Source organism: Ctenopharyngodon idella, chromosome 7 (assembly GCF_019924925.1).
Source record: "Ctenopharyngodon idella isolate HZGC_01 chromosome 7, HZGC01, whole genome shotgun sequence".
NCBI classification, from domain to species: Eukaryota; Metazoa; Chordata; class Actinopteri; order Cypriniformes; family Xenocyprididae; genus Ctenopharyngodon; species Ctenopharyngodon idella.
In genome coordinates, this window is record NC_067226.1 from 31523233 (window position 1) to 31536356 (window position 13124).

The following is a 13124-nucleotide window of genomic DNA, read 5'->3' on the forward strand; positions in this document are numbered from 1 at the left end:
CTTAATGTATGTCATTGAATCATTCATTCAAAAGATTTGTTCATAAATGCTGATTCATTCAGTAATCAAAAAACGAAGTATTTATGAGTCATTGAATCATTCATTTAACCCATTTTTTTAAATTCATTCAAATTAAACATTTTAAATACTGCAGTAATTAACATTTTGTCAGAATCTCTAGTAAATTACATGTTTTGTTTAGTTATCTCTTGTCTGTTCAGAATTGTGATTTCTATTTAAAACAAAAAAAATAAAATATAAAAAATTGTGATTGATACACAATATATTCAGAGTCGTGCAGCTCTAGTACTTAAAACAATCGCTTGAAATTCTACAGTTATATACTGTATTAATGAAAACAGTTTTGCTGGAAAATAATGAAAATGGCTCAAAAAAAATGTATTAACTTCAACTCAACATCCCAGAACACCTTTGCAACTGCATAGCAACTCCCTAGCAACCACCCTAACTTTGTGGCAGTACATCAGAATTTTAAAAGAAAATGTAAGATATGTCAAAGAAGACAGGCCAGATTATGGAACAATTTAATAAGCAAACCTGTTTTTGCTTATTGCTGTTCTTGTCAGCACTTTATGGGTTGGAATGTTTGCATGAAAAAGAAAAAGGGAGAACCAATTACACAGCAAATTAAAAACTACCTAATACCTTGTGGTATTCAGAGCAAGGAAGAAATCTCCAGTTCTGAGTCATAAGACATTGTAATCTATTCGGCTAAAGTGCTTGACATTTCAGTGACATTTTCGCTTGGTCTCCACCCAACGGTGGTCAGCAGAGAGATGAAAGAAAGCATTCAACTGTCACCTGTGAAAGACCACTCCAAAATCTCACTACTTCATCACGGCAGACAACCAACTCACTTCTACTGCCGTCCCAAAGAACATCACGGCAAACCAGAAGGCCGAAATTCCTTATTTGCATCTTCAAAGGACGCAAAAGACACATTCCAGAGCTGCCGTTCCAGTCTGAACATTTTATTTCCCACAAACGACTCATAAGATACTTCTAACTTGTAAAATAATTAAACAAAGATGCCAACAGCAAAGCTCTTCACAAACACTGAAAATGACATGCACTAACATACAACACAGTGTGATCCAATTTAGATTTCAATTTAACATCCCAACTTTTGCTTAATTTTTCTCTTTTTGCCTGATGCAAATTTTGTGCTGCAAAAGAAAACACCCCCATCAAAAGGCATCATATTGCACTGACGCATCTTTTACTGCGCTAAATACCCAATACGTGTGACATTTACAGCTTCAAGGTCAGTGTTATGATCAAACTGTAGCCAACAAGGTACTGAAAAGGTCATGTTTGGGTTTGCTAGTTCCTGCTAAAGCATTAGTCCACATCAAAATTAAAATTTCCTGATAATTTACTCACTCCCATGTCATCCAAGATGTTCTTCTTTCTTTCTTCAGTTAAAAAGAAATGGTTTTTGAGGAAAATTTTTCAGGATTTTTCTCCATATAGTGGACTTCACTGGGGATCAACGGGTTGAAAGTCCAAATTGCAGTTTCAGTGCAGCTTCAAAGGGCTCTACACGATCCCAGACGAGGAATAAGGGTCTTATCTAGTGAAACGATCGGTCATTTTCTATTAAAAAAAAAAAAAATGTATATACGTATGACGTATGTCACGTTGGAAAGGTCACGTGTGACAAGCGTTTATGGTTAAAAAGTAATTTATTTATTTTTTTTTTTAAGAAAAGGACCAATCGTTTTGCCTTATTCCTCGTCTGGGATCGTGTAGAGCCCTTTGAAGCTGCACTGAAACTGCAATTTGGACCTTCAACCCGTTGGTATCCACTGAAGTCCACTATATGAAGAAAATCCTGGAATGTTTTCCTCAAAAACCATAATTTCTTTTCGACTGAAGAAAGAAAGACAAACATCTTGGATGACATTGGGGTAAGTAAATTATAAGGAAATTTTAATTCTGAAGTGAACTAATCCTTTAAGTAATCATAGCCTTGCATTGCCGTCTTTTACTGGATCTCTTTCTGACAAGTCTTATACTTTTTCTGAAGAAAAAAACAATATGTTATGTAAAAATTGCAAAGTAACTTACTTTCACAGTATACTTCAAGTCATTGTGCGAGAAACAGACTTAAAGCAGTCCCTATGTTATGGCCAGTAAACAACAACCACTATCCAAAACGCGCTAGCAACAATTTAGCAATGCACTAAAAACCATCTGCATAATGCCTGGCCATCACACATAACACCCCAGCATCGTAGCGAAAGAGTTTTGCGCAGCAGCATGTGGATAACTGTACCATATCTGCTGAATATTTTGCATCTCAACTCAACTTGAACTGTTAAGTAGTCTATCTGATGTGGGCTCTTTCCTGTGTGCAGACATTTGCAATAAGCTCTATCTACTCTAAATGTAGCTGAAATGCAAAGTACAAGGCTGGTGAACAACAAGTCCTGACTGGGTAATTAAAGAGCTGGGAAGAAAAAAAGGCTAGGCAGACTGACTGGAAACCACTACCAGCCCTTGAAGAAACATCTGTGTTAAAGGAAAACAAGGTAATTATATGGAAAGAGGGAGGAACTGCTAAAGTATTTTGCCTTCAGAGAGAGGCGCTTTGTCTGCCACTGCAGCATCCTTCTGTCCAAAAACACCACAATAGTGGAAGACTACAACCAGTCCTCTTCATGCATGCGTTCTGCACGTTTATATTGGCTTTCTGGATCTTTCTTTCACCTCGTTTTTCTCATCTCGATGAAAAAAAAAGTTACATTTCTCCAACGAATTTGCTTGTTTTTTCCCCCCGGTTCACTACCATTGTCAGGAATTCGATATTTCAAGAACGCTTCCGGATACAAACTTCCCTGTAGACGAGGCCATTATCTTCAAAGTCTAGCACATATGAAACCCCCTGCAATGACCAGACTCATTGTTTTTCACTGTTAAAGTAAGGTAAAGGAAGAACCAAACATACACAAATATGCCCTATAACAAGCTTGCACTTTCTTCTTCACTGTAATACATAAACCAGCCAAGATATGAAGCCCATAGCATGAAAGCTGGATGAGCCCGCTCTACTTAACTGATAACAATCAGACAAGCTTTGTGATGACAGAACGTAAGGATATCTCTGACAGACAAAAACTGTCAAAGGAATGTACTCTATGATTGATTGGTGCACAAAAACATACTTTACATAAACACTAGCTATGCAACACATCAAGGTATTGCGAAATGCAGGAATTCATCTGCATCTCAAAGTTGCATTCTCAGCATTACCACAAGAGGCACTATAAAGTTCATTAGCACAAACGGCACTTTTTAATTTCTCTTTCAGGGATGCGTTTCCCAAAAGCAATGTTAGCCAACTAGGATCTCAAGTTCTGTTGTTACCAACCTAGTTCAACATCGGCGTTTCCCAAAACCATAGTTCCAAAGAACATTCAAACAGCATAGCAAAGCTGTGTGAAACTACAGTCTCGATCTGTGATTAGAAGCATAGTTTCTGGTTAGTATGACGTGTGCTTAAACAGGTCATGCTTTCGAGCAAAATAAGCAAGTTAACAAGTGTCAAGGCTCGAAATTGTGATCATTTTGGTCACGTATGCTCCTGAACCTCTAAATATATTTGGGAGCATTTGTGTGAGTGCAAATAATTCTTGTGGTGCGACCTCTTTTCCGGAGATGCACCGGTCGGAACCGTCCGGTTTTGCTCCAAACACACGATTGGCAATCGTTTTTTAGTTTTATTTTGGGCGATCTGTTCTGGACTTGCACACACACAAACTGCATTGCAATCATTTCCCAAAATGTCATTTGTGTGAAATATTACCAAGTCTGTAAACAGGATGTTCACAGGCCAGAGACGGAACATGCTAAAGACTGGCACAAAAAGGAGAACACAGACGCGCCAGCAGAGAAAATACTGTACCAGACACAGCTCACTGTTCATGATGCTCAAAGAAATATAAATATTGAATTGGGGGTGGGGGTTTATATGAATGTATCTCTGAAGGGAACTGATTGTCTTTAGAAAAATTTAGATGGCATTTTCTTTTCCTCGTATCTACATATAAAGTAGTATTTATAAGTACAGCGCTGGTTTGTGTACAGCGGTAACCAAAGAAAAGCTATATCACTGCTGTTCCAAAAGCACCACCTACTGTCAGAGAGTGGATTTGTATTTTCATTCAGTCTGTCTGCTGTTTTTGTTTTGTGTCTTATGTAGCATAATTTCAACAAATCTAAAGACAGACCACTCTGTTTTTACTTTAAATCCTATAATTAAATCCAATTTAAATAAAAAAAGCAACTGCTCACACTCCATGTGTGTAGCATATTTGTTTGGATCATAATTAAAATGCAGTGGTGCCTCTAATTTCAAATGGCTACAGATATTTTTTTGTTTAAGACCAGTTTGGCCTGTCATAGAGCAAATAAACAACAAATAAATTTGCTTAAAGAGAGAGAGAAAAAAACAGCAACTGGTTGTGGAATCGGCTCATTTGCTTTAAAAAAAAAAAACAAAAAAAAAATCGGAATCAGCAACAACGGCAACAAAAATAGTGAAGTAGTACTCAAATGTCATGTTCGTTATTTACAGCTATAATCTGGCATTAATTTGATCTTGAAACAATTAATTAGCGAAAATAGTTCTATAAAGTTAAATCAACAGTCGTGACTAGCTAGTTAATTTCTCCATCGATGCATCTATGGTAGTAGTTAAGCAGCGAGATACGTTGCTGTATGGGAAACATACCCCAGGTTGACTACTATCATAGTCGAGCAACAGTTTAAAAAAAGATTTGCACTAGGAAAGTTAAATTGTTAACGTGAAGAACTAGGCTAGCTACCCAAACAATGACACATTTGGTTTTACAGCATAGTCATTTAAAGCTAATTCTAACAACCTTTTTCGATTTGCTTAGACTTTTCTGATTTTTTTGCCATACATACGACTTAAACTAAACTAAAAAAAATTAGATAGGGACAAAATTCACTCATTTTTGCTCACTTTTTTTATCATATCGCAAACTACAATACATTTCATCACTATACCATCCAAAGTCAACACATCAGATATTGACTACACCGTCTGAAAAAGTGGATCAGATCTCAACAATTGCAAAAAAAAAAAAAATATTAGCCAACAAAACAGGTAAAGACTAAGACACCCAGTAACTCACCTTTCTGGCAATGGTTGGAGGTCCAGCATCTGTAATTGTCATTGTCGTTGAAGTTCGTCTTGATACACTGAGGGTTGTCCTCCATGATTCCCGGGCAAACATCTCCACACTCCTTGGACTGCTTATTTCCAGCAATGTAATTGTTCAAATCGGCACCCATAATGAGAGACCAGTCCACAGAATCCAAGTAGCAGAGCTCGGGATTCTTCTCGATTCGTATGGCACCCCGCGTGATGTTCCGCAGGTTGTAGAGGCCGATGTCCTTCAGGCTGGTCAGCTCAAATATGACCAGGGCGTAGTTGTAGAACAAGTTACGGCCCCGGATCACGGCGAGATTAGGAAAGAGAGTGCTGAGGCTGTCCAGCCCGGATACACGGAAGAGGAGAAGGTAATCCGTAATCATGGTCAGTTTGGGGAAACTGAGGGTGCGGAAGACCTCCTGGTTGTTATTGTTTTTGCCTCCAATGAGGAGGATCTGCAGGTATCCCTCAACCACTGTACAGTTCTCCAGCCGCTTGAAGTTACTGATGTCATTGCCAATGTCAATGCCTGGACCACAGACTGGAAAGAGGAAAACAGAAATATTCAGATGATAATCAATGCAGACTGTAATATTCAACAGTCACGGGTAGCAATGCACGGGTAGCAAAAACTGACCTTGAATATTTGAATGAATAGTTTGATTCATGAAAATGTTACATAATTTGCAGTGCAATAGTCAATTTCCTGCGTGACTTTCAATCTTCAGTGAAACAAAAGAAGATATTTTGAAGTAGAAGTGGGCAATCTGAGAATTTTATATCGTGATCAATCTTGAAGACGCTTACAATCTACTTTTCAAGAGATTGTGATTGTTTATATCCTCGTAATAATGTTAAAATACAGCAATGACTGCCCACTAGATGGCTGTGCTGACTAGCCAAATTATATCATGTGTCTATCATGTCTTTAATGCATGGTGAAACATTTGGAAAACAATTCAACTGCAGTAGGGCTGTGAGATAAACCTTTTAGTTTCAATTTTGGCTTGCAACGATTATAAAAATGTGATAAACAAGATAAAACGATCATTGTGCCGCATGCCGTTCCTTTCCTTTAAAGCGGTGTGCTTTCGCCCCTCCTTAAAAGCCCAAATCAGGCAAATCATGTAACGTGACTGTCGTAAAATGAAGTCTACTGCAGGACATGCTTTATTTTATTTGAAAAAGAATTATTATAAGCCCATTAAACTGCGAAAGAAACTGATCCCCATTATCATGGGATAATTTTCATTTTTGAGTGAACTAACCCTTTAAATGTTAAACAAAAGACAAAGACAAAATCACTCACTGCTTTTGACTGAATAACTTAAGTAGTTTTAATAAGAATCAATGTATAATGCATACAGTGTTTTAAAGTTTAACTCAGGGTTTAGTTACTATTTTGACAACTTATTGTTTAATGTAATACTGTTTTAAATTGTGCAAAAAGTTACAGTAAGTCCACTGGCTTGTTCCAGTCTGGATATTCTCGATAGTACATTTCAAAATTGGGAAGATCGTGATTCAGATCGTGGATCATGATTGTTTATTATAAGATTGTGATATGAAATTTTGGGAATTTACCTATTTTTTTTTTACCAATAATCCAATGATTTAGGCCAAAGAAACGAGACGTGTGAGAAGCTTCAACCAACTGAGGGTTTTCTTCTGCTACTGACACACAGCCATGAGCGAGCCTTCATATGGCAGATTTTTGTGTTTTTATGACAGGTATCCTGAGAAAGAAATCCCTGCTTTCACTACCACCCATTATTGCTGTTTATTTTCCACGGCGTGATTTGCCCACAGGCTAAACACAAAGAAAGATGCTAAAACATTTAAGCTGAGCTAAAAAATGAATCCTGGAAAATGCAACAAGATAATTATAGAGCTCTTGAATTATAGAGCTTAAATGAAACTTTAAGAGATAACATTACCTAAAAGATTATATCCCTTTAAATCTTAGATAACATTCTCAGAGTAAAAAGGCCCACTTCTTCCTCTTGAAGGTCCTTTCTTTTTATAGTCATCCTTAAATTCTGACTCTAACAAGTATGCATTGCTGTATTATATCCATTATGCTAGAAAACAGAATTAAACCATGGCAAAAACAAGCATCTTTTACCGCCCTGGAAGACAGACAGCACCCGGCCTGTCCGCAGACTCTAACATTTTCACACTGCTGAGTAAACTGTGCTATCTTTATTGCTTTGATGGCTCTCCAAATCTCATGTTTACATTTGATAACCCAATTCCGGCCCACCATAGCGAACTCTCATAGGTAGCAGAGTGGAGGCATTTGGAAATCAGGTCACAAACTGATGTCATTGTTTAGAAATGAAGCAAGAAAAAAAAAGCTTTTAACCCAAGCTAGTAAATCCTAACACTTCAGATTCTACAACAAAACAGAATGTGTTCACAAAACCAAAAAGCAAGGCGGCCTCATATTTTTGCTAACAGCAGGTCCTTTACTTTAATAGTTTCCTCTGCTCATCGCTTCAATTTTGACATCAAATGTTTGTAAGCATAGCATAGTTTACATGGTAACACTTTACAATAAGGTTTCACTACTTAACTACTTTAGTTAACATGAACTAAGAATGAACAATACTTCTACAGCATTCATTAATCTCAGTTTACGTTCATTTCAAAGTCTACGAATACGTTAAAATCAAATGTTGTATATGTTAACATTAGTTAATGCACTGTGAACTAACATGAGCTAACAATGAACAGCTGGATTCTTATTAACTAACATTAAAGATTAATAAATACTGTAACAAATGTATTGCTCATTGTTCATGTTAGTTAATACATTAACTAATGTTAACAAATTAATCTTATTGTAAAGTGTTACCGTTTACTTTTGTATGTTCCCATCAAATATGTCTTAATAAACTGGGGGGAAAGATTAAACTTTTAAAAGTATAAATCATATTAGCTAAATCAGAAAATCAAAAAACTGAACATGGGGTGAATGTTAAATATTCACTTACACGACAGGTGCTTCGCAGGGTTGCCAGGTTCACAATAAAACCCACCCAATTGCTACTCAAAACTAGCCCAATCGCGTTTCAGGGGGGTCCCCCCGTGAAAATTGTGTTCTGGGGGGTAAAATCCGCGCTTTTTGGTGGGGTTTCAATGGTAAAATTCGCATTCCAGGGGCTAAATATCATGTTATTTGGGGTCGCTTCAACCTGCATACATGAAAAACAACCCGCGGCAACAGTGTTAAAGTAGCCCAATTCCGTGGGAAAACCGCAGACTTGGCAACACTGGTTTTGTCATATTTATCTTTCTCTAAACTAAGCATATTGGAGGTATTGTTTTAAATTCATAGATTTTCATTTTCCTCAATATCACTTTTTAGTCTTCTGTAAAAGACTAAAAGCAAGTTCTTTCATGACATTATCTTCCAAGAAGTGACATCATTTTTAGAACCAAAACAACAACACAAACGTTACTATCAGCAACTTATTTGATGAATTCTGTGGAATTCTTCTATTGTTTGTTTGGAACTTTACAACATTCCATCCAGTTTGATAAAATTACAGAATTGCTACTATTAAAATGTTGATTCAAAATGAATTTCAAACTGACAAGCAGACGCAAAAACTGCTTTAACCCAACCAAAAAGGCAGATCAACTAATAAGCCAATGGTTTGATCTCGAGATAAGTCAACCAGTTAACCTGAGCCACATTCATGTCCCACTGGGAATCTTTAACAGTCTTGTGCCAAGAGAGACAGGTTATACTTAGGATTTCCACCGAGAACCTCCTCTGCCTCGCTGCCCTGCAACCGCTGGGGTTAACAGTAAAACCCAATTACACAGACTTCACAAACTCCTCACTCTTCCGATCAACAGAACCGGGTCTGTTTTGCTAGAGCGGGTGTTTTTACATGTTCTATTTTAAAAACACAGATTTTTTCCTCTCTCTCTTGATGAATCGGATGAATCAGGGGGTCTTATTTGCAGTTTACTTGGAAACATGGAAATTTTGTGGTGGTCAAACATTAAGGGAAGCAAAAATTGCTTTTCTGTAAGAAGAACTTATTGATTTTAAAGAGACAGAAATATCTTGCATGTTTTTCACATACGTATGGCCCCGTTTTAGCACTAAAGAACGCAAGACAGTTTTGCTTAGAAAAACAAAGTCCAAACTAATAATAAAAATGACTCAGTTCTTCCAGCATGTTTGCATGCAATGGTTAATATTCCAAATCCTACACACATGGCATCAACAACATGAGACAAACATTAACAAGTAAACAAACACGCCTTGCACCGAGCATGTCATGGTATTTTCTCTTCTAAAATCACTTTAATTTAATGCCAACCACATCACAGAGTCTCAATGTGTCCTAACCTAACAGAGACCAGCCCCTTCCTGATAGCAATCTCATGAACAGTAACCAACCACACTTATCAATACTATCCGTTAGTTATGTTCACCAAAGAAAACAAATGATAATCTGTGGCCAATCTTGCCAGCGGCGCTCAGTGTCATAGTGAAACAGATAATAGGAGGTGAAATATATGTGATTTATCAAATCTACATTAAACAGTTGCGAGACTACTCAAGTTATACATGAACCAAATTAAAACGGTTAAGGAAGATCAAACACTTGCAAAGAGACAATGAGAAGGTCAAAACAATACTAAATCAATAAAAAACAGAACTTCAGTACTTAAAATAGGCACTGAGTTTTAGAATCTGATTTCCAGAGAATAGCTTATATGAAATCAGAATTATTATTATTGTTTCAAGAACTAACAGGGAAGTTAAGGCTAACAGGGACTCTCTCAGAGTTATAAACAAACATTCTTCATGTAGCGTTAATTTATCTGGTCGTTAATAATGTTATCAAAACATTAGCACAAAAATGTTATTTATTCATCCTTCTCTGAAACATTTTAGTTGGACGTTAGTCTACTGTTTTTGAAATGTTACTACTTAGGTGGTTAGGAACACATTCAAAAGTAACGTTTACTCTAAAAAAATGCTGGGTTAAAAACAACCCAAGTTGGGTTGAAGATGGACAAACCCAATGGTTGGGTTAAATGTTTGCCCAATCGGCTGGGTAGTTTTATTTAACTCAACTATTGATTAAAAATTACTGTATTGCTTGCTTAAAATGAACCCAAAGTATTTTGGAAATTAACATTAACATGTTTAATACATGAACATTTATTAAAAAGTTTAATGAATAATAATTAAACAATAAATATTAATTAAATTGCTTATTAATTAATGTTCACCTTTTGATTGTTATTGTTGCCTCTAGTAATTATGTGTCTGATTTTTAATTTCCAACTTTGGGTTCATTTTAAGCCAACCATATAGTAATTTTTAAACAATAGTTGAGTTAAATAAAAGTGCCCAGCACATTGGGCAAACATTTAACCCAACCACTGGGCCAAAACAACCCAATCGCTGGATTTGTCCATTTTCAACCCAACTTGGTTTGTTTTTAACCCAGCATTTTTTAGACTGTTCCCATTATACTTGCAAAATAAGAAATAGAGACAAAATTCCCTTAATGTTTTCTCTAACATTCACATAAACAAAAACATTTAAAAAAAATGGAATGTTTTGAGCATTCTGAGAACATTCAGAACATATTTTTGTTAGCTGGAAAACAACTGCATCTAACTTCTAGTCTATTAAAGAACCTGTTGGTTTATGGCTTAAACCAGATACGGTCACCAAAATCTCCCATGCTGCTAAAATGGTCATGATAACTCAAGTCTGACTTTCATACTTCTGCTAAAAGTAGATCTATACCGACATGTGCAGATGATGGCACTTGTAAAACACAATTAGACCACACTAGATTCCAATATTAGCACATTAGATATAGTGATATAACTGCAGTGGTAGCATGACCAAAGTTGACTTTGTTGTGTTCTTTGACTTAGAACACTGTGACACTTCTGTGATGCATAATATGCCCATTTTACTATGTCTTTTCAATTATGAATCATTTAAATCAACTAAAGCGGGGGGGAAAACATGCAATTAAGTGAAAAGTAACAGGTTGGTCTAAAATTTGGAACTGTTTTCTAGCCATACGTCACAAATGAAAGCTTAAAAACATCATTACACATGTGAAATCACTTTGAAAGCAAAATGAAAGTGAAGGTTTTCTTAGACAAGCAACAGTTATGATATGTTGCTCTAATCCATATGTATTTACTATAACTTACTTTCTCCATGACAGAGTGTGGAGAGGACCAGCACCAGACCACAAAACAAGGTCCAATATCGCCTCTGTCTGCTAGACCTCATTCCTGTACAAAAACAAGGCAAACACTTGTTTTAAAAAAAAAAAATTATATATTACAAAATAGGGGAGGCAGCTCAACCCTTCAAAGTGGATGATGCTTGACTCTTGAAGTCTTCTCAGTACAAAAATATGATCAAAGTTGGTTTATCCAGCTTAGAGAGGGGGTGAAAACAAAAATATAGATACACAAGAGCTGGAAATAATCAAACAAAACCAATTTCTTCCATCTTCATGGTGTTTTGATGGGATAAATGACCCTCCAGACACCCCAGCGAGATTATCCAGCAGATTCAGTCCGCTCTGCCCTCACCATGAGGGGGATTCAAGCGCACTGATTCTCGGGCTCCTTAAACGTGTTTAATATTATTTTTGACAGCTTCTCCTCGTAAACATATGTGAAAATAACCGAGGAAAACACGTGACGGCTTGATAATCCGCAATTCCATGCTCCATGTCGTGGGAAAAAAGGGGAAAACACGTTGTAGGTCTCCTCGCAGGCTGGTTTTAGCAGTTATTCAGTGAAACTCGCTTAGGTCCTATGGCTAAAACAGTCTGGGCGAGTGTGTGTATGATCTTCATCAGCTGCAAGATGCCTTGTACTTCTCATCCAGCGTTTTTAAAGGCCTAAAATCGGTGGAGAAACTCAGAAAGATGCCAAATAATATCCGTCCAGGGTTTAAAATGGTCTCTCTCTGCCTCCCACCATCTTCAGTCTGAGATTTCAGGACTTGATTTTTCCCTTCAAGAAGCGGAGTTTGGAGGACACAGATGATTTCTGAAGGATCGGACCCGTGTTCATTTAGGAGATGTGAAGGATGTGTAGTAGATCCTGTAGTCTCTCTCCGTTGAATTGACGCTGTAAACAAGGCTCGATCTCTCTCACACACGCTCATGCACTCACACGCATAGTAGGCTAACGTTACGTTAGATGAAGGTATGAGAGAAAAACCGGACTGGATCACACACACACGCAAAAGGATTTTTGGGACTGGAGAAAAACACTGCTGCTGGCTGTGTCTCATTACCTTTAGCTGCCTACACAGACATGTTCTTGCCATGTGAAATATTTATTTACTTCTCTATTACAATTATAGTCACATAGGATATGTCTGCAATTAATAAAAATAAATATTTAATATAAAAAATTTATTTATTTATTTATTTAAATTACAACCATACAAATAAAAATAAATATGTATTTTAAAATGTAATTTATGTATTTATTTATATTACAGTCATACAATAACATATCATATTCAAAATGAATGTTTCAATTCCTAGTCTCAAACAGTAAACACAGCAAGTTTATTGTCAGGCCTCTTTTGGGAAGATGCAACACTTGTAATTTAGTCTCACTGTAATTTTGTTTCACAAAAGACTCTGTGTTCTGCTGGTAGGAAAACACTCATGTAATAATGTCATAATATGACATCATTGGTTTAATCCGTATTGTATAAATAAATACCAAACATGTAATATAAAATGTTAAAATAATAATATTTGTAACCCTGGATCACAAAACCAGTCATAAGTCGCAAGGGTATATTTGTAGCGATAGCCAACAATACATTGTTTGGGTCAAAATTATAAATTTTTCTTTTATACCAAAAATCATTAGGATATTAAGTAAA

General features: G+C 36.5%; 1 protein-coding gene across 1 annotated transcript in view; it reads right to left on the bottom strand.

Annotated features, from left to right (window-relative positions):
- igf1rb (insulin-like growth factor 1b receptor) overlaps window positions 1-12466 on the bottom strand; it is a 99436-nt gene extending 86970 nt beyond the window's left edge. Inside the window, exons 1-2 of the mRNA XM_051900605.1 lie at window positions 11414-12466; window positions 5184-5744 (exon numbers count right to left, since the gene is read on the bottom strand). Coding sequence (XP_051756565.1) covers window positions 5184-5744; window positions 11414-11495 — 643 coding nt within the window. The 5' untranslated portion in view covers window positions 11496-12466. The remainder of the gene's footprint in view (window positions 1-5183; window positions 5745-11413) is intronic.
- Window positions 12467-13124: the final 658 nt, after the last annotated feature.